Source organism: Colletotrichum scovillei (assembly GCF_011075155.1).
Source record: "Colletotrichum scovillei strain TJNH1 chromosome Unknown Contig00013, whole genome shotgun sequence".
Taxonomy (NCBI): domain Eukaryota; kingdom Fungi; phylum Ascomycota; class Sordariomycetes; order Glomerellales; family Glomerellaceae; genus Colletotrichum; species Colletotrichum scovillei.
The window spans coordinates 263,370-283,873 of record NW_023336271.1 but is presented as its reverse complement, the minus strand read 5'-3'; the positions used below and the strand labels follow the sequence as shown (position 1 = coordinate 283,873).

General features: G+C 53.6%; 4 protein-coding genes across 4 annotated transcripts; 3 read left to right on the top strand and 1 right to left on the bottom strand.

The window, feature by feature from the left end:
* The first annotated feature begins 906 nt into the window (after nt 1-906).
* HER10_EVM0007100 (uncharacterized protein) lies at nt 907-3,280 on the top strand. The gene is made up of 4 exons (XM_035476666.1): nt 907-1,862; nt 1,924-2,036; nt 2,120-2,940; nt 2,998-3,280. The coding sequence occupies exons 1-4, from the start codon at nt 1,457-1,459 to the stop codon at nt 3,266-3,268; spliced, it is 1,611 nt and encodes a 536-aa protein (XP_035325925.1). The 5' UTR covers nt 907-1,456; the 3' UTR covers nt 3,269-3,280.
* Nucleotides 3,281-4,619: 1,339 nt separating this feature from the next.
* HER10_EVM0004407 (endosomal peripheral membrane protein) lies at nt 4,620-10,431 on the bottom strand. The gene is made up of 6 exons (XM_035474055.1): nt 10,167-10,431; nt 10,044-10,110; nt 9,600-9,980; nt 9,461-9,549; nt 6,910-9,411; nt 4,620-6,861 (listed from the first exon to the last, which is right to left on the bottom strand). The coding sequence occupies exons 1-6, from the start codon at nt 10,242-10,244 to the stop codon at nt 4,759-4,761; spliced, it is 5,220 nt and encodes a 1,739-aa protein (XP_035325891.1). The 5' UTR covers nt 10,245-10,431; the 3' UTR covers nt 4,620-4,758.
* Nucleotides 10,432-10,828: 397 nt separating this feature from the next.
* On the top strand, nt 10,829-11,853 carry HER10_EVM0004154 (putative ubiquitin-conjugating enzyme). The gene is made up of 4 exons (XM_035473806.1): nt 10,829-11,010; nt 11,095-11,174; nt 11,243-11,448; nt 11,529-11,853. Exons 1-4 carry the CDS (start codon nt 10,938-10,940, stop codon nt 11,587-11,589), a joined length of 420 nt encoding a protein of 139 aa, XP_035325886.1. The 5' UTR covers nt 10,829-10,937; the 3' UTR covers nt 11,590-11,853.
* Nucleotides 11,854-12,262: 409 nt separating this feature from the next.
* On the top strand, nt 12,263-13,795 carry HER10_EVM0002256 (SPFH domain/Band 7 family protein). The gene is made up of 2 exons (XM_035471976.1): nt 12,263-12,870; nt 12,928-13,795. Exons 1-2 carry the CDS (start codon nt 12,458-12,460, stop codon nt 13,685-13,687), a joined length of 1,173 nt encoding a protein of 390 aa, XP_035325867.1. The 5' UTR covers nt 12,263-12,457; the 3' UTR covers nt 13,688-13,795.
* Nucleotides 13,796-20,504: the final 6,709 nt, after the last annotated feature.

Genomic DNA, 20,504 nt, shown 5'->3' with positions numbered 1-20,504 from the left:
CGGGCCGGACAGGCCTTTTCAATCGAATTCTGGTACGCTAGTTCCTTGCACCTTAAGTATTGTTATCTTTGGTCTGAGTGGTTTATTCTTTCTTGTGATGGCAGAAGCTTACTCACGCCAGGCATAAACCAGCCTGAGGGACGTCGACCTACGAGGTCAATTTTGCCACCAAACCAGCGTCAAGTGATACACTTGTACACATAATATCTCGAGCGCCGGGCTATGAAGTTCGAAGCATCATAGACTACAGAACCTGCATACGGAAGAGGCGCTCACAGGTCCCAGAAGATAGAGCCCAAAGGACAACCAACTGATTGATGGAAGCTCTGGTTAGCCAGCTGGCGTGCTTCACTGCTGCGGTGGCATTACCAGTCTGTTGGGATTCAACTAGTAATTGTCACTTAGCTGGGGTTTTGGAACCAATTCGAACTGCAGACAAGGTGCAGTCTCGATGATGGGACATAGGGTCTAGCTTCGAGGGATGAACCGGCGGACCGGAGATGCCTGGTACGCTCAGCCAAGCTGCACTCATCCTCGTGAGGGTACGATCTAGGGGTCCCAATACTAACAGGTCACGGAATGCAACTCCAGAACGTTTTTGGCAACGTACGGTAGAGCACCAACATGGCTCTTGTTCCTTTCTTTTTCAAAGCAGCCCATGGGGAAGCCTCCCGGTACCCCTGTTCGTTCAGTTGGGTTGTCACGTAAACGGCACGGAGATGAGTCTTTTGAAAGGCCATGTTGTATGCAAGAAACAGTTGGCTAGCTCGCGTGGCAGATGAATGGTGTGTCGAATATCTATTCCCCAATGCAACCAGGCCCGGGCCACGAATCACAAGACAGCAGACCCTGGAATCCAAGTCGATGCTTGCACCGGCACCAGGTGGAGTGTTTCTGTGCCGCACGAAATCATCCCACTGAGGCCTGTCTGGGTTTATGTCGAGCGACCTGAGATTTGCTTGAGCTTTCCCGAGAGGCCAGGCAGAGACGTGCGTCCACGCCCGTTCACATAGTCGAAACTCGTGACCTAGATTCGGTCAAACGGTTCATGACTTTTGGAGAGAAGCCGCCCACGCCAATCATCCAATCCATCTTTACCCGCGTGCCGCCAATTCGTGCCGTCGCCGCCGCACACCCCTGCTCCTGATGCATCCCCGCCTCCCCCAGACGCTTCCTTCACGGGGGTGGGCACGTCCGAATGGGGGTGAACAGACTAGCTCCGGGGTCAGCAGCCGTGCAGATCGAGAGAATTGCAATGTTTCCACCCTAGTTGAGGAAAACCCGGGGTCAGGAAGTGAAGAAACACATATAAGTCCTTGACCCTGATCTCCTCGTTCGCAAACCGTTTCCCTCTTCACCCGCGAGTCGGCCAGTCAACTTCTATACCCTCTCTCATCACTCTCTTTAGGAAACCTTCATCAGTGTTCAAGTAAGAAATCCATAAAACACCGCCACGATGGTGAAGAAGGCCGTCATGTCCCGGCAAGTGGCCGACAACGTCGGCATCGCGCAGGCCGAAGCCCCGCGATTCGAAAAGGTGTACTGGCTGAGAGAGCCCCATCTTCGCAAGCTATACTTCTCGACCATTTTCCTCATGGTCGCTTCAGCCACCACCGGCTACGATGGTATGCTCGTCAACACTTCTCAGCAGATGTCACGATGGAAGGACTACTTTGGCGACGGCGTCTCCGACAACAACAAGCTCGGTATCCTCATCAACATGTTCAACATTGGTTCCATTGTTTCCTACTTTATCACACCTTACGTGGCAGACAACTTTGGACGTAAGATTGCCATTGTCAGCGGTTGTTGCTTTATGATCGTCGGCGGTGCGGTCACGGCGTTCTGCAACGGCTGGGGAAGTAAGTAAAAATCTCTTGCTCTTCCTGAGTGGTTGAAATGTGAGACTGACCGTCACTCCAGTGTACATCGGCGGTCGATTCATCCTGGGTTTCGGCAACTCGCTTGCTCAAATGGCATCCCCTTTGCTGCTGACTGAGATCTGCCACCCTCAACACCGTGGTCCCGTCACTGCTGTAGGTTTTCTCTGCGACCCAACTCCAGACACCATACATGAACCTTCTACAAAGTTGGAGCAAGGTCTGACTTGAGTTAACAGATTTACAACTGTCTTTGGAACTTGGGTGCCCTGATCGTCGCCTCCATCGGCTGGGGAACCTCATACGTGAACAACGACTGGTGCTGGCGATCTATCACCTTCATCCAGATTGTTCCCTCCGTCATCCAGCTCATCGGCATCTGGTGGGTTCCCGAGTCGCCGCGTTACCTCATCAACAAGGACCGCTCCGAGGAAGCTCTCGCCGTCTTGGCCAAGCACCATGCTGGCGGCGACTTGAACAATGCCACCGTTCAATTCGAATTCCGCGAGATGAAGGAAACCATTCTGATGGAGAGAAACGCCGACAAGACGACTAGCTACGTCGACTTCCTCAAGACCAAGGGAAACCGCTGGCGTCTAGCAATTATCATTTCCCTTGGTATCATCTCCCAGTACTCTGGAAACGCCCTCTTCTCCAACTACATGGACGCCATCTACGAGGGTGCCGGCATCACCGAGCAGAACCAGAAGCTCGCCATCTCGACCGGAAAGTCCATTCTCGATCTTTCATGCTCCATCGGTGCCGCCTTGACCGTCGACTACTTTGGACGTCGCCCACTGTTCCTGACTGCCATCAGCGGTATGGTCGCCTCGTTCGTGTGCTGGACCATCACCGGTGCTGTGTTCGAGAACTCCGGCAATACGAACCAGGGCTCTGGCTACGCCCAGCTCGTCTTCATCTGGATCTTTGGTATCTTCTACGACATTGGTTTCTCTGGTCTGCTCATTGCCTACGGTCTTGAGGTCTTGCCTTTCCACCTCCGTGCCAAGGGCATGATGATCATGAACATTACCGTCCAGGCCATCCTCGCCATTGGAAAGTACGTTTGCACGCATCCCCCATGTGTGTTGAATGACCCAGCTAACCACATCATCAGCCAAACCAACAAGGTCGCATGGGACAAGCTCCCCAACCACTGGAACTTTATGTTGTTCTACACCCTCTGGGACTTCTGCGAGCTCGTCTTTGTTTACTTCTTCTACGTCGAGACCAAGGGCCCCACCCTTGAGGAGATTGCCAAGATCTTTGACGGCGACGACGCTGTCGCGCACGTCGACCTCACCCAGGTCGAGAAGGAGATTGATGCCAACATTCACGAGGAGGACATCAATACCCGCGCCGCGCACAGCGAGAAGACGGCTGCCTAGATGTTCGATTTCTTGCGCAATGACCGACAGGAAATGGAAGAGAATCGAAGAAAAAACATGCGTCCTTTTGTATTGCGCTTCGGATGGTTCTAGCAGGGCTAGGTGGTGGGTGTAATACGGGTCTGGCATCGGCTGGGCCCAGAAATTTGGGGTTGTTCATGATACCAGAGGCATCGCCACACAAGGCACCCGACGTCCTGCTATGAATGGGGGGTATCTTGTCGAGCGGTGCCTTATCAATTACTCTCGTTAGTTGCAAGCAGGCTATACACAACCCGCAGTGGGCTCCCTCATGGAGTCTCTGCGGTAATCTGAAGCCATCACCAACCTTGATCTCCTCCCTTGTCGTGGCCGATTGCCAATGTCTGAAAAAAGCCAATTCCACCTCAAGCTTTTGCTACGGTCTTGGCTGGGGCGCTCCTCCGTCCCTCGGGAGACTAAACCCTATGTTCCCCCCGGATTTCCTAATGGAGGTTGTGAAAGTGCTAGTGCCGGCGGCATCCACATAGCACGAGGTCTCTGGATACGAGAGGGGAATTGGTGGGAATTTCCTTGGGGGAGAAAAAGCAGGGGGTTGTTGTTTGTCCTGCAGGCGTCGTTTACTTGGCGTTGGAGGTAGACAGGTAAAGACGGAGGAAGACCTCAGGAGTGGGAATGAAGGGGGGTGGGGAGAGAGGACGGGCCGCGGAACCGGTAGGATTCGGTCCCCTCGTATGCGGGGGAGGAGTAGACGGCATGGGATGCTTATGCGGTTTTGAAAATATGGCTTTTTGGGGCCTGGCTGGTTTTGTTTGCTTCCTTTTGTCCCTTTTGGATTGGGATTGTTTTGTATGTATTATAGATGCAACCCAGGGGACTGTGGATGAATCCATACATTGAGTGGTCTTTGCCAAGGCTTGAGAACATCATGAAGCTGGCCTTTCTCAGCCGGAATTGCTAGATAAATGTAAGAGGATTAAGTCTATCCGCGTCGCTCGAAGATGGAAGAACTCAAGTGTCGGCTGCCTTAGGAAATCTGATAAGCGCGTGTGATGATCTGACATGCTTCGGAGACAGGGATGAGATGCGTTGGTAAGGGGCGCCGGAGGAAGGGTTCCTCATTTCATTGTTTGTGGTGTTCTTTGCTTATTCCTCTTGTTCTTGGTTCGGCTGGCTGGCTGGCTGCACGCGTGCCCAGGGTTCGTGTAACCTCTGGCAATGATACACTTGTCAGGGGCGTGACATACCTCTAGTATACCATTATGCCATACGATGGTTACGGACCTTTTGCTTCGGTTGTTTTTACAACATTTGTGACGATGGTGATATTGAACTGCATTCTTGGCACTGAAATGACGAGTGATAATAATGCTCTCTGAACCGCTAAAGCACAGAATTCCAACAATATCCCCTGGTGTAATAACATCTACAACGTGCTGATCATATCTGTCTAATGGGTAAAGTAGGTAATGATACATTGGAAACAGAGCAGTTGTTCACAGACGATGCCCTTAAACTCCTAGCTCACCACCAACAACTTCGAGAGCCTCCACGCAAAGCTTCAACACCGCCTCGTCCCCAGAAGAGCCCGCTACCTGCACAGCGCTAACGAGGAGGGGATACAGCCGCAGCAGATGCTTCCTTCCCTCGCTATCGACGTTGGGCGTGCTGGGGATGGCATCCGACTCGGACGTTAAATCGACCAGCTGCCGGAGCACGCGCAGCAGCTCCTTTCGCTGCGAAAGCGGCTGCGGCATGCGGCCTCGCAGTGGCTGGTCGGCAATGTAGGCGCGAACGGTCAGCGCCGCGCGGAGGATGAGGAAGGGCGCGACGGTACGCGCGATGCGGATGTGCAGGGCCTGCGGCGCCTCCGAGAGGTGCGAGGTCGCGGAGCGCGGAGGCGGGAATGCGGGTGTTGGCGGTTGCACGACAATACGCAGGCTCTCAACGTCATATGTTGAGACAAGAGAGAAGAGCTCGTCGACGCAAACGTAGGCCATACGGTCGCGGCGGGTCGGGAGCGGGTCGACGGTGCGGCCGGTGCATTTTTTGTAGAGCGCTGCGAGGCCGTTGGCGCCGTCGCTGCTGGAGCCGAAGAGGAGGGAGGACTCGGTCGGCGAGGGGTCGTGGATGATAGAGGTCCGGAAGAGGCTTTCGGCGTAGGCTTTGCGTGTCTTGTCTGGAATCGCCTCGGCTCCTAGGGATGGGATGATGAGTTCGCGGAGTTTGTGGAATGATGCAATGTCAAAGGATTCGTCGTCCGAGAGGTCTGCCGATGAGGGCGCTGCGTTGGTGTCCGCGCTTACAATTCCGTCGGCGATTCCGACAATCATTTGCCACATATCCTGGAGTGTTGAGCGAGGGATTTCGAGGGCGCGGACCTGTGGCAGCGTGGCTTCCAAGATGGCGAGAATCGAGTTGGTCGCGAGACGCCATGGCTGGGCTGACTTGGTGACAATGGGGAAGCCATACTTGAGGACAATGGGCTTGGAGAGCGCCGAGAGGGCCGAGGAGAAAGCCTCGCTAGCGTAGATATCTACGTCGGATGCGTTGCGGAGGATAAGAGTTTGCAGGATGGACATGCTGGCTTTCGACATGGCCACATATGTTCTCCGCTGCGTTGCGCTCTGCGCCTTGAGTGCTTCGTCGCTGAAGGCCAGGCGGACGAACTCCGCCACCTGGGAGATCATGGCTGAGGGCACTCCAGCGAGGTCTGTTCGCACCATTTTAATGGCTTCCATAACCTGACTCTGCAGCGGCGTGACATACTCAATGTCGTTCACGTAGGCTCCAACTGTGGCTTGTTGCAGGGCTTCGCGGAAGAGGGTCAACATTTGGCGGACACGATCCACTGTAAGGTCTTGCTGGACGAGTTGGTACACATCGTGGAAAGCCGCAACGTAGGCAATCAAGCAATTTTGGTTGTCTGCCTTCTTGCCGTCCTCTTCGTCTAGAGAGACGGGCGTACCCCGAGACCACAGCTCCCATGCCGCGTTGACAGTGTTTGTGTCAAAAATGGGTCTGCCGGGATCGTAGCCTAGCTTGATAACCTTGCCAAGTGCTTTGTACGTGGCTGTGTTGATTGTGAGCACCTTGAAATCGAGCAGAGTAGCAAAGTGACCAAGAAGCTCTTGCCACAGGGCATTAAATGAGGAATGTGTGGATAGGGTCTCCATGTAGGTCGTAAGGAGCTCTGAAATACCGGTCAAGACAACGGATGCTGTCTCGTGCCACTCTTTGCGGTCTTGCAGGGTGGTACTGTCGGTTGCGGCAGCCTGGAGTTCTTCCTCTATTGATGAAAGAAGCTTGAAAACCACAGACTTGACGCAGGTGGACCATGCCTCTGGGCTCAACTTATCGCCATACGCATCAAAAATTCTTAACAAGGTCTGAATCGCGCTATTGCGTAGCTCGAGTCGTCCATCGGCTGTCACGGTCGTGAGTCTTAACAGCAACAGCATCCAAAGAGCGGCGTCTGAGGCGATGTGTTCCGAATTCGCAGCCAAGGCTGCCAGATCAGATATACTTGAGCCCTGCATCAGGTCGGCCGTGACGGGAAGGGTCTCAGTCTTGCCGGAAAGGAAATCTGACAGGACCCAGAAAAACGTGACAGTCTACAAAGTGTTAGCTTGGTCCAAAGGGCATGACGCTTTGCAACGTACCGTTAATGCAATATTGAGGTCATCATCTTGCGAACAAAATTTGTAAAGGGTATCGACAAGGATGAGAAAGCAGGAATTCGGCAAAGACGCTAGGAAGTCGGAGCAGATGAGTTGAAGAGAATTGAAAGAAGACCGGACAAGCTTCGCTGATCTGGTCATGAGAACGTTCGTCTGGGAGCCCCGACGTTCTCCAGGGGCGAACTTTTGGTTGATGAAGATGGAGCCGATAATCTCAAAGGCAATCTCCCATCCGCTAACGAGTGTCTCGCCGCAATTTTCAAGCAGGTTCTTCAATCCTTCTAGGACAACCTTGTGGATTTCGACGTCAGTGCTATGACTTGCGACGGTGACCTCCCTATCTTCCTGCTGCAGAGGCAACAGTGCATCGCGGAGAGCCTCGAGGAGAAGCAACTGAACTTGACCGCACTGCTCACGCTCCATCGTGGCCGCAATGTTGGCTGCATCAAGAGCCAGTCTGACGAGAATTTCTGCCGCTCGCAGCCTTACAGAAGCGTTCATTGAAGACGCGTTGATGATGTGAATCAATTCGGAAGTCAGGGGCGTCCAACCGGATATATCTGGCGAGTAAGAAAGCAAGCGATCAATATTGATTGTAGCAATATCACCCAGCTTGGCCAGGGCGAAGTGGTCTTCCTGGTTCGGTCCCGCGGCGGCTGCTGTAGATACACTGAGAACCCGACGGTGTTGACCTGCTTGCGACGCCTTCATGCCTCCTGATGTAGGCGATTTTGGTTGCGCTGTAGTCTCTGTCTTCGGCTTGTCATCTTTTGCTCTTTCCAAGAGGTCGCATACCGCCTCAACGACTTGTGCAAAGGCATCATTGGGAAAGTCAATGGTGCTTTCGATCAGACGAGATGCTGCCGTCTCCACAGCGCGGACTTCACTGCTAAAGTTGGAGAGAAGTGCATTTGCCTCGCCCTCTGCATGCTGATCCGTTCCCTTCGTTGCGAGTGGCGTTCGGCCAGGAGTCTTACTCGTGGAGAACAGTACGAAATCGGCCTGCTGTAAGGTTTCCAGGATGATACGCCATGAGGAACCAAGAGTCGGGCCAAGAGCAATGCCAAGGTTAAGGAGCGCTCGCAGACATAGTAGATTACGGGTGTTGAGCGTCATCTGGCTACCCTCAAGGCCTGGCTGTCGACCTCTGTCAGCGATGGGCGAGGCTTGGGTGACAAGACTGTCGACACTTAGTAGTCCTCGTGCGTTGCTCAGAATGCTGTTGGGCGCTTCTGTGGTCGGTGTGGGTGTTGTTGGTCGAGCTGGCCCGGCATTCAGGCACGCCGTGAACACATTCGGTGGTACTGCCGCCTTGCCTAGCGTTGTCAAGAACGCGTCTCTCGGGGTAGACAGCTGGAGCAAGCCGGCGACGTGCGCGAACTTTTGGAATGCCCTCACTAGACTGTGGTAGTACTCAGAGTCCATAGCAGCATAGAGGAACGTAGAGCAGGTGGCAAGGATAGCAGGCCAGCACTCTTCAATGATGGCGGCGCAGATTTTGACTTCTTTGTGCATGGGATGATCCTCCAAAGCAAGAGGGTTGAGCGGAACGGGGTTCTTCTTGAATGACGCCGCTCGTTCCAACGCAGCCCGTGACCCGTCTGTATCATCTTGTGCAGGTGCCGGCGAGTCACGACCAACTTCCTGTTTCCCGCTCTTCTTGCGATTGCGGCTATCCCCAGGGACGGTAAGGGGAAGGATGAATTTGGCAAGGCCTTCAGAGAGCGATCCTATGCACGACAAAGTCAAGCTGTAGATGTAAGAATCCGGGACAGATGGTGCCTCGGTCTTGTCGAGCTGGTCGATGCAAGGGACCCGGACGCTACTCCACTGTGTGCTAATACCCACATTGGAGCCGTCTGCGCTGACGGAGCCGCTGATGATACCCGTGACACCGCTGGCCTCGAGCATGGCTTGGTCGGTTGATGAGGCGATGCTGGCATATGGGTTCATAACCGGGATCGTCGATTGATGTCCAAGACCAATAACGGATGGCTTCTCGGTGCTAAGCCGCACAAAGGTAGCGGTCAAATGTTTGAGAACATCCTTCTCGCCTTCTTTGGCGTCGTAGTTGACAAAAATTCGTCGGATCAAGGCATGCTCTGAGAAAATACCTCGGAACACCTCTAAACACAGTGCTCTCTTCCATGTCGCCGTGTCCTGGTCCAGCAGATGCGTCAGGATATCAAGTGCATCTCCGCTTTCGGTCGGGAGGATGTTGATATGGCGTCTGAGGAGGGTGTACAGAATTCGGACCAGCCTGACTGACGTGGCGAAGTTGGGTTTCCCTTTTAGTGCACTAGTGATGAAGGGCATGACCCGGATCTGTAGGATGTGTGCTTGTTCTTTATGGGTCGAGAAGACGGCGGCGTGGTTGGTAAGAACAGACTCTATCAGTTCTAGCCCGAATGTTTGTGGCAGACCAGAGAACCTCAGGTACTCGGGGCGCTGGTTTTCCGTCATGAGGCATAAGTCGTTGAATATCTAAGCAGATGTAAGTGACGGAAGTTGGAAGTATGCAAGCGCGGCATACCCTGTACGCATCAAGCGCGGCTGCGCGCAGTTCGACTGTGCCATCACCGGACGGCGCCTCGCCAGCGGGAGGGCCACTTGGAGCCGTTTCTATTCACGATTAGCAGATATACTTGGTGGCAGAAAGACCCAAGACTGACTGTCTTCGGCAACGACCTTGTCAAACACAGACACGACGAGCTGTTGTAAGGTTGCCGCAGAGGTGTTGTTGACGATAGCATTCTTGCTGGACTGCAGTATGAAGCAGATGTTCAAAGCGGTGATGAGAAGGTCGCCTTTGAGATCAGTGGCATAATTTTGCAATAGTGACGGCAAGGCTTGAAGGATCTTGAGTTGAACATCGAGCCCAGCCGAGGTTGCCTCTCTCAGAGCTTCGAGGACCTGGTTCAACTTCCCCCTCGGAAGAGCACGGGCGACGATGAGCCTCTGAAGGCATACAATAGCGATTCCAGTAAACTTTGCATTCTTGGTGCCACATGCAATGATGAAAGGATTCACAAAGTTGGGTCTCTGGGCAAGCTCTATATCGAGAGGTCAGTCATGGATCCATAGCTAGGAGAGGATCGACAGGGGGGGATACACACCGTTGGCAGCTTGAGCTTCATTAGCTCCTCTAAGCGCTTTGAGTTCCTCGAGAGACTTTTCAGCAGCCTTGTCCATATATGATTAGCATTGAGTCTGATTTGTTCAGAGAATCAAGTGCACACCTGTCGGAGGTCATTGTGTTTCCGTTTGCTCTCTTGGATGAGGTTGGTTAGCTCCGTGGCCAGGAGCTGGGTCGTCATTCTGTCACAGGTGGCCTCTCGGGCAGTCCATCATCGATCTTTGAGAGAACTCAGTGAAATGAAGAAACACACGCAACTAGTACAGACTGCGAAGTGTTACAAGACCGTGTCCTGTCGAAGATTGTCGATTAGATTTCGAGTTGATGGGAATGAACAGGGTAAGTGAAGGTTGGGAGCTCCCGTTTGGACAGCTGCAACTGCTCTCTGCGCCTGGCAGCTCATCCACAGCTCCCGATTGAGGTGAGCTGTCCACCTTGAATGATGACTAAGGCATCTCGCATAAAGGTATCCACACCGCTTGATCGGCAGAAATGCCCAAAGTGGTTCACCGCCTTCACTGCCCCGCGCTGCCTTTGGGCTCGGCTAGCACAGCTTCTGGCCAGACAGTGACACTTGCGCCGTCTCTCCAGCGCCTTCAGGCACAAGCCAGCTTGATTACACTGGTGGCCCCTTCTGTAAGGTTCCCACTGCGACCCGCCACTGGGTCCATCAGGTAACCCCCACTACCTAGGTAGGTGCCTACCTCACGTTTAGGTAAGGAACTAAGATCCGGGCCGCAGTGCACTCCCCCCATCGGCCTTCCTCCCACTTCGCAACCCCTCCAACTTTGAACATCTACATTGCGGTATCTACCAGTCGCCCTTTCACAACCACACCGAACCCAAGCCTCGCGATACCCACACACGACTCAACATGGGCGCAAAGGTTCCACGCAACTTCCGCCTCCTTGAGGAGCTTGAGAAGGGCGAGAAAGGTCTTGGAGCAGGTACTACAGCCCCTCCCCTCTGATGCAACACCAAGCAATCTGCCCCGCGCATCTCGCAGTTCTGACTGACTCCTTCCATTGCAGAGGCCTGCTCCTATGGTCTGAACGATGCCGAGGACCTCTTGATGTCCGATTGGAATGGAACCATTCTCGGACCCCCTCACGTTAGTACCTTCTTTGTGCTTACCGGCCCCCATCGAGGTGTTGCGCATCACTGACCGGTCCTTTGCAGAGCGTCCACGAGAACAGAATCTACTCCCTCAAGATGCACTGTGGTCCCAACTACCCTGACGAGCCTCCCACGATACAATTTGTGAGCCAGGTCAACCTGCCCTGCGTCAACTCCCGCAATGGCGTCGTCGACCCCAGACAGCTTCCTTGCCTGGCCAACTGGAAGAGAGACAACACCATGGAGACCATTCTCATTGAGCTTAGAAGGTACGTCGGGGAGGTAGATCTGGGTGCACGCTGAAGTGCTGCAAGCCGTATTCAGGCAAGGCTAACGTTCACTTTCTCAGGTACATGGCGGCTCCTGCAAACAAGAAGATCCCCCAGCCTCCCGAAGGTTCTACATACTAGTAGTGGCCTATGTGCATGATTCTCCACGATTCGCGAAAGAGGGTTTGGCTGGGTAGGTCGGGCTGATTATCGGTACACATGGCATGGGTAGTATGGCTCAATGATTATGACTTTCTTCACACCCAAATTTCTCTCCGCTCATTATGCTGTGCTGTGAAGGAAGGCATTGTGTCTTTGTGCTTTGAGGCTCTGAACAGAGTGAAACGGAAGAGGATACCGTCAACAGCAATGCACCTCTGCGGATGCGAAACTCAGATACTGGGCGCCACTCTCCAGGCTCCCTCTGCTGATTGTATACTGGCTTGTTTTCCTCTGAGACTAATCGCAGTCTTCCAGATGAGGACTCAAACTAGGTGTTGTATCATGGTTTAATCCGGTAAGGTGTAAATGGATGCTATGACTGATCATCTTAGGGGCTGCCATGATGCTGTATATTTTGAGATCCAAGTTTCATGACTAGCCAACATCAATAGGGTTGCGATCCAATGCAAAAATCAGAGTATGCGGGCTTCGTATCCGTTGCGAACAGATGTGCTGTCTGGTTTCCAAGCTGACAATGCAAGACTTCGTCCATGTCTAGGATGTCCTGTCCTAGATCCTAGATGCCCATGGCATGGCACCACGGAACGGGAGCATCAGAGCCCGGTGGGCCTCGGCCGATGCCGTCGGCTAATTATCGGTAGGCAGAGGCAGCTGCACCTTCCGTCATCCATGGACTTTTTTGCCCCGGTCAGACGACGGAGACCCGCAGATCCTCTTTGGCCTTAGCTGATGACCCGCGAGAGAGCTGTTCTGGAGCTCGCAACCTTGATTTGATCCACGCATCTTCTCGATATACGTCAATGCAGCAGCAGCAGCAGCAACAGACATGGCTTCGGCGGTAACAAAAGCCGCACTCTCCGCGCCGCTGAGACGGGCTCTCGTCCAGTCCCAGTCGCGCGGCTTCCAGACAACCACAAAGAGCCTGCTTCCATCAGCATTCGGCTCCAGCTCCAGCATCCCGCCCTCCTACTTCCAGAGGTCGTCACTCCCCGCCAACACCGTCATCCGCTTCGTTCCGCAACAGACAGCATGGATCGTCGAGCGCATGGGAAAGTTCAACCGCATCCTCGAGCCCGGTCTGGCTATCCTCGTCCCCTTTATCGACCGCATCTCCTACGTCAAGTCGCTCAAGGAAAATGCCCTCGAGATCCCCAGTCAGAGCGCCATTACCGCCGACAACGTCACCCTCGAACTCGATGGCGTCCTCTACACCCGCGTCTTTGACGCCTACAAGGCCAGGTTTGTCAACACACCCTTCGACGGTATCGTAGAAGCATACTAACAGTATACCTCAAGCTACGGAGTTGAAGATGCCGAATACGCCATCTCCCAGCTGGCGCAAACCACGATGCGATCCGAAATCGGCCAGCTGACCCTCGACCACGTCCTCAAGGAGCGCGCCGCCCTCAACACAAACATCACCGCCGCCATCAATGAAGCTGCCCAGGCCTGGGGCGTCACCTGCCTCCGTTACGAGATCCGAGACATCCACGCCCCCGCCGGCGTCGTCGAAGCCATGCACCGCCAGGTCACCGCCGAGCGCTCGAAGCGCGCCGAGATCCTCGACTCTGAGGGTCAGAGGCAGTCGGCCATCAACATCGCCGAGGGTAAGAAGCAGAGCGTCATTCTGGCGTCCGAGGCCTTGCGCGCCGAGCAGATCAACAGGGCGTCTGGTGAGGCTGAGGCTATCCTCATGAAGGCCAAGGCTACCGCCGCCGGTATCGAGGCCGTCTCCAAGAGCATTGCCGATGGTGAGGATGCGGCACAGGGCGCCATCAGCCTGTCTGTTGCCGAGAAGTATGTTGACGCGTTTGGCAAGTTGGCCAAGGAGAGCACGGCTGTTGTTGTCCCCGGCAACGTGGGAGACATCTCGAGCATGATTGCCACTGGCCTGAGCGTCTACGGCAAGGTTGGCCAGGCACAAGCGAGGACGATGGCGAAGCAGCTGGTCGGCAGCGAGTCGGCGGAGGAGTCTGACGAGGGAGCGTCCGGGGAGCCCAAGCAGCTGAAGGATTCGGTGCTTGAGAGCTTCGACCAGGCGGCGGGACAGAAATGATTAGTTGGAGAGTACGGAGCCGGCGTTGATGGACAGACACACACAAGATAGGAGAATCGCCGGGTGTCACATTATGTACTAGTACTACCCACTCAACCAAAAGACGGGCGAGGAAAATGCCCATGCATATCATAGGTTAAAATTGACTTGATCAAATCTCCATTTGAAAGTATTCTTTTCCGCGTGAAGGTGACACCCGACATAACAAGCCTAGTGTCCGCGCATCGAGACGCTGCGAATGCTGTCCTTGCTGCCGCTGCCGTATTTCCCGTCATCTGAATACGTAGGAAGCCCTTATCTACCTACCCCTTCAAGCCCATTCCCGTCACCAGCCAGCAGGGGCCGTCTAGGTCGACGGGTCCGGTCAAAATCGCTGAGTAGTGGAATGGTTCGAGGTCAACATTCAATATATCCGCCCATAACCTTACTCGACGACAGGCTCCGAGTCTCATTCCCAGCATGATCACCAAGAGATATAGCCACGCGGAGGTGAACTCTTTTTGTATTTCCCTTTTCAATATGAACATAAACAATGGTAGAAGTGTTCAGACCTTCGCTGGCTTCTTTTGACGAAGTGCTTCGTGATGGCTGGAAAACTTGCGACCTAAAAGCATAGGAAATCCTTCAAATACGATCTTGATTCATGATCCTTCTAGATAGACCGGTTACTTCGAAGAGAGACTGATACCACTGACATTGCAACTCAGCCTGTGCTAAGTATTCCTGGCCATCGCTCGGAAGTCAACATCGTGAGAAGTGATAGTTATATGACCTCAGCAGGTTATAAACCAATGATTCATCATCGCCATAATTGCGCAGGCCTGACCTGTCTCCCTATTTCGCCGTACGGGATGTTGCAAGGTCTTCCCTCATTACGGTAGTTGAGCTCGAAGGGGCTTCACCTTTCCAAGCCGCTATTGACAATGGAAATGCTTTGTGTATTAGTCTGACCTTGACATCGATCTTGAATCTATTGCTAGTAGGCGGTATAGAGCCCTCAGGTGAGACTTTGTAGCGGGTTGACACTCCTCTAACCATGCGAGACCCCAGAAGAAAGTTGGGTAAGAAATTAAACCGGCGTCAAGAATGAGGATCAAGTATATTGCAACAGTACGGTTGAAGAAACATTGTTGTTCACTTTGACAGTCGAATAGGTTGTTGGACCTGACGACATCACGTTTGGAGAACGTACTAATATCTTTGCATGCCCGATCAGATGAGTGTGAATGATACGTGTATTTCTGTGTAGTTCAGCAATTCGGGAGCACGATACTATTCATGGTAATACTAGAGCAACTATCAATGTCCTGACAGGAAGGCTGCATCTTAGCCTTGTCCGATTGATTTATAACCCCTCATGGGACCTCGCATTATCTTACTCTAAGATAGACATCATTTTCCAGGCAAGTACCTATATTAGGCGGGCGCACGCCAGTGCTCATGGGACTATTTGGAGCTGCCACTCATCTCACTTATATCACAGCCTCGAAGCCGTACCAAGAGCACGCTTGTGGTACAACTCATGGCACAAGGGCTCATTGTATACGTGTGCCATACATGAAAGGGCCGGTCCATGGAGAACAGGGCGAATTATGGATGCATTAATACGGTAGCGCATATGTCTGTTATTTAGAATTAATGCTCGGTGTAAAAGACACTCTGCGGAAATGCTGAGGGACTTCGTAAAGCATTCGATCAAGCTTCGGAGAAAGCTGCCGTAAAACTTCATCTGCGTAGCAGAATACACCCATACTTTTGCTCTCAGAGTTGTAGTAAGTCCAGCGTGGATCCACTTGGATCGTTGATGTACTTACAACTTACACGACATATAAGAAATTTAAAGGCGAGCGAAGAGGAACGCCTCTTCCCTCTGAAAAATACCAAAACGAAATAAGCGGAATCACGCAATTGCATATCGAAAAGGCAACGACGCGCACAGCGGATCTTGTTGGAGACGGACACGCATACCTCCTCCGATATGATGCCTGCCAACAAGATGCAAGAGAATGACCTCGCATGGTGCAGGACGCAAACCGCATATCCAATATGGCCGGACAAACACCGAATCCTCCACATCAAAAGAAGAAAGGAAGGAGCAAAAAGAAGAAAACACCCTTCAACGTCGGCAGTCGAAAAGTCGCCCCTCGCACGGCCAACTTTTACCCCGCGAACAACTTTTTTTCTCCCTCACGATAGTCTCTACCCCGCCAACTGGAACACCGGCGGCGGGTCCTATCCAGCACGACGCTCAGAGTTTTCTGCAAGCTCGATCTTTGCGAGATGCAAGCGAGTGGGCAAAGAAGGGCCGGCCGCCGGCCGCCGGGTCGTGCGGGCCTTGTCCTCTCCGACTCGCTTTAGGCTGCTGCTCTTGGCTTTTCTCTTCGAGGGTTGAGTGGGAGCCCCCGGGGGCGAAAGGCAAAGGGTGAGGGGGGGGGGGGGGTCATGCCGGAAAGCGGGCGACGTCGTATCAGCATCGGCGAGATCTCCCGCGGCCGAATTCACGAGTGTGGTCTCGTGCCAGGGCCCAGGGGAGCCGCGAAGGGCGATGGATCATGGTGTATCTTTCTACGGATACAAGCAGGCGGGCTTTAGACCTCTGGCAAATTCGGCTTCTGCGCCTTCGCTGACCTCACCAAGCTGACTGGAATCTTTACCGAACAACCTCGTGATGCAGTTTGCCTGCAGCCTCGGTGCGGCACAGTACCACATGCTGGCGCCTTTCTTCTCAGCTGTTAGCCTGTTTCGAGATATCAGCTCTGCATGATGGGACTCTGAGGTTTAGCGGGCGCGGCCCGCTCAAACTTTGGGAGGGATTTGCCGTGGTAGGGTTTGCGAAACTTCGACAACGCGGCCGAAGCAACCGGGGACGGGCAGCAATGAACATGTTTGGCAATGGGCCGTGGGAAAGGGGAGGGGGCATACCCGACTCGGACTCTCTCTCTCACCCAGGTCTTTGGCGGTGGAGTTTTTGGCCCTCGTTACCGTACGGGACATCGACCGACGGAGGCGGCCGGATCAGGGTTCATGATGGGCGAGGCGGGCTGGTTCTGGCAGATACAAGGCCGTCTAACTATCAGGTCCACCGCCCAGGAAGAGTTGCTGTAACATGAGGATCCCGTCTCCGGCTTCGCGAAGCGGGTCGAAGAAGGAGGAGGAGGAGGAGGAGAAGGATTTGAACAAGAAATGCGTTCAACAAGCGGCTTGCGCAACTGGTGAACCGAGCTCCGATGATCAGCCCGGCCAGGGTTTGAGCTTTTGGGGGCCTTGAAGGCACATGGGGCGGTTATCTCAACCTTCTTTGCTTTTTTACTTCCTACTTCCTCTCGCAGAGATGGGCACATGCATCTTTTAGGGATGTATCATGGGAGGGGGGAGGATCACCATCTAGCATCGGGGCGGGGACTGTCAGAGAAGAAGGAGGCCGGCCCTTCATGCCTAATAAAGCATGCCGATTTCGCGGCGAGATATGTCTGATCTACATTCGCGCAGCCAGGTTTAACGGGCAACAGTCTGACAGACAGAGCTGGCGTCCAATGGAGATGAGCAAGGCCTGCGAATAGTTGCAATGCTCTATTGTTCCCTCAGGCGTGAAGCAGCGCATATCAAAATTTACCCTTCGAGAATCGCGAAACAGCGATGGGCCTCCGTATCTCCTGAAAATGGCCAAACCACCCTGGTTGCCTGGTTCCGGAGCTTCGACATTCCAAGCTGGAAAGCTCTGACCGTGAGTCCACTTCTCATGCCGAATCTGGATGGTAACGGAGACGTTGTAGCATAGATATTAGGAAAAAACAGACGAGCGAAGCAGGGTGACGAAACAACCTCGAAGGCACGGTGGCAGGCAAAGTCACGATGGGATGGAATAGGATGGGATGGGGCTGATGGCAACCGCCTCATCCACAGCAGATCTTGGTTAGCCTTACTCTGCAGCGGGGCTGGGATCTTGGATGGATGGATCGCCGACTTTCCTCTTCTGAAAAATCATTGCGACGCTCGAGGGGGTGTGAACCGTGAGGGGGTGCTTTTGCTAGCGTAGCCAGCTTGGCAGCTGGGCTTTGCTGCTCTGCTTGGATTAAAGTGCAGGGCGATGTTGCAATCCCAATATGGATGCGAGAACATCCGTGCTGCAATGACGGGCCAAAGCTCCAGAGTGCAGTTCCTACTTCCAAGTTTAAAACGAGCTTTCGTCTGAAGGATGATGTGGTGGTGGTGGTGGTGGTGGTGTTGAGCGAGTCAAACCGACGAGTTGTACTGGCAGCCCGGTCCGAACTCTACTCCGCAAGCTCTGCAAGTTTGTTAGAGCGATCAGTGACGAGTGACGAGTGACGAGCCGTGTCAGTGTGTCCCCCATCATGGCGTTTGCTCGAGTGGAAAATGTTTTTTGGCGGATGTGTCATAGATCTTCCCCGAGGAGGGTGCTGGCTTCGATTCTGCCTGACCCTCTGATGTCAAGGGCCTTGTCTGGTCGCTGATCCGGATCAGCAAGTTGAATTAGACTTCGCAGCAGCAGCGTGCCGTGTACCGTCTTCGAACCTCGTCTTGTGAGACATTGCGGCGCCAGATGTCATGCGTGCCATGTTCAGGCTCCGGCGATAGGCGCCAATCTATCGATCAAGGGTTCACCCGATTGAGGCGGGAGAGAGAGGCCTGGTCGAAGAATACCCGACTCAGACACAGTCACTGCATCTGTACCAAAGTTTCTATCTTGGGGGAACCGGTGGGATGGTCGTCGCTTGGGCCGTTGGAGTTTGGAACCGTCGAATTCCAGTTTACCTATGTTGAGAACATGTTCCGGCGCATTGTAGCGATGACACGGGTGAGCGACAGCTTCGGCGGCAACTCATCCGATGTTTAGTCTCGACATCGACCGTAAGCGTTTGGGGGGCTCGAGTCCGACCCGGCCCAGTACCGGGGCGTCCTCGACTCTACGGTCACCACAGGTGAGACTGAGAGAGAGAGAGAGGGTAGCTCAGCTCACTCTGTCAGAGGGACCCTGTCAGGCTGTTTGCTTGTCAAACCTGGGCTTGGCTTGCCTTTGCCTAGCGTGCTTGGATTTCTTCTTTTTGGGAGGTGCTTGGTGGATACGGTAACTGGCGATGCTGCTATTGACAGGGCCGATCTGTAATCATGTGGTCAACCTACCCCGGCCTCTGACCGCTGCCCCCTTTCGATCGTTAATCTCACCGATGATGGGCAATCGACTCAAGCGAAATGTGGTCAATGGATTCCCCTGGTCTTCAGCCCATGAGACCAAATACACCAAGACACCATTGGAAATCCTTAAGTGGGATCTGATCTGTATCCATACTCGTACGAATACAGAATGTCAAGTTTGCTCTGCGTTTGCGGATGACAGGTGCATGATCCACGGGCTCCCGTCTCTGGCATCGGATCGTTGCCCCCTTTGTTTGTACACTATCCAGACACAGAATACGCATAATTTGACAGCTGTAGACTATTGGACTGGGAACTGAACGGTGCTATTGCACGTCCCCACGGGTCTCCTAGGAAAGGATTCGTAGTGTAAATGCGTTTGACGGCTGAGGCGCTTTGGCTTCAAACATTGTATTCGGAAATTCAGACACGAGTCCACTGCAGCTATGACTGCGCGTCCAAGTGTGTTTCTGGGCAAAATAAAAAAATAAGAGGTCACGTCTGTCAAAGGTTCCCTGTGCAAGTGGAAGCGAACCTGGCACGCTGGGTTGGCCCTCGCTGTGCAGCTCGTGATGGACGTGTACACGGACGCCAAGTGTCGACCGGATACATCATTGAACATGGAATGGCAGGCTTCGGAAGTGGAGTTTGGCTTCGCCGCTTGCGTGCAGCGCCGCCGTGCTACTGTGAACATGTCGGCACAAGGTCAATCCCACTCTGTTCTACGGGAATCCTTTCGTACCGTGCTGGTAGGCCTCGTTGGAGTGGGTGAAGCCAAGCTGTCACTGCCTTGAGGCTTGTGTTGTGTGTTGGAGCGGCATCGGTTCGTCAATGATCTATCCGTTCTGGGCAGCCGACTGTTGCACCTGATGGAAATGTTGTTTGCGCGTTTCTGCGTCTAGAGGTAGTATCGAGCAGACTGTAAAGACCCTGGTCTCCTCGCCATACTCTTGTGAAGCTGTAAAGTAGCATGTCATGATTCACACCCAGGCCTCGCGGCTTTTCGCAGACCCCTTAAAGGCCTCGACATATATGTATGGAAAGATAACTTCCCGTGTCTACGACATCGTCGTCGTCGTAGAGAGAGGGTCTGTGAGTCGTGGACCTTACTGCCGTGATGTCCGTGTCCGTCCTAAGGCAAGTGATGGACCTGTCGAGAGCGGCGCCTAGCCCGATGAAGTTCGTCCATCATCCAAAAAAAGAGGCTCGTTCGCGAAGGGGACCCGACGATACGGACCAGCCCACATGGGAACGCTCAAGTCTGGACGAAACCGGTGCCCTCGCCACCGCAAAAAGCAAATTCTTCGTTCCAACTTTCCGCAGGACAAGACTCAATGATCGATTCTCGTCTTTTTCCTTCTTTTCTTTACTTTGGTTCTCTCAATGTCCTTCATGTCCCTCTCATTCTACCCCAAACAGCGTCATCTCCAAGTGCTCAGTCGATACGAGTCAGGGAAGTAGCAGTGAAGGTCTCTCTGCTGCATCTCATGCGTCGCAAAATAAAGTCGCAGCATCGCCTGAGTCGGTCTTAGATTGCTTGCTTTTGTCGCCTGCAGAGTCTGATGAGAACAGACGTTGGAAACGCTCGACCTCTTCCACGTCGCCTTTTTGCCCTGGTGGGCATGTACTCCGTAGGCACTGGCCGCGTCCTTGTCTCCGTCTT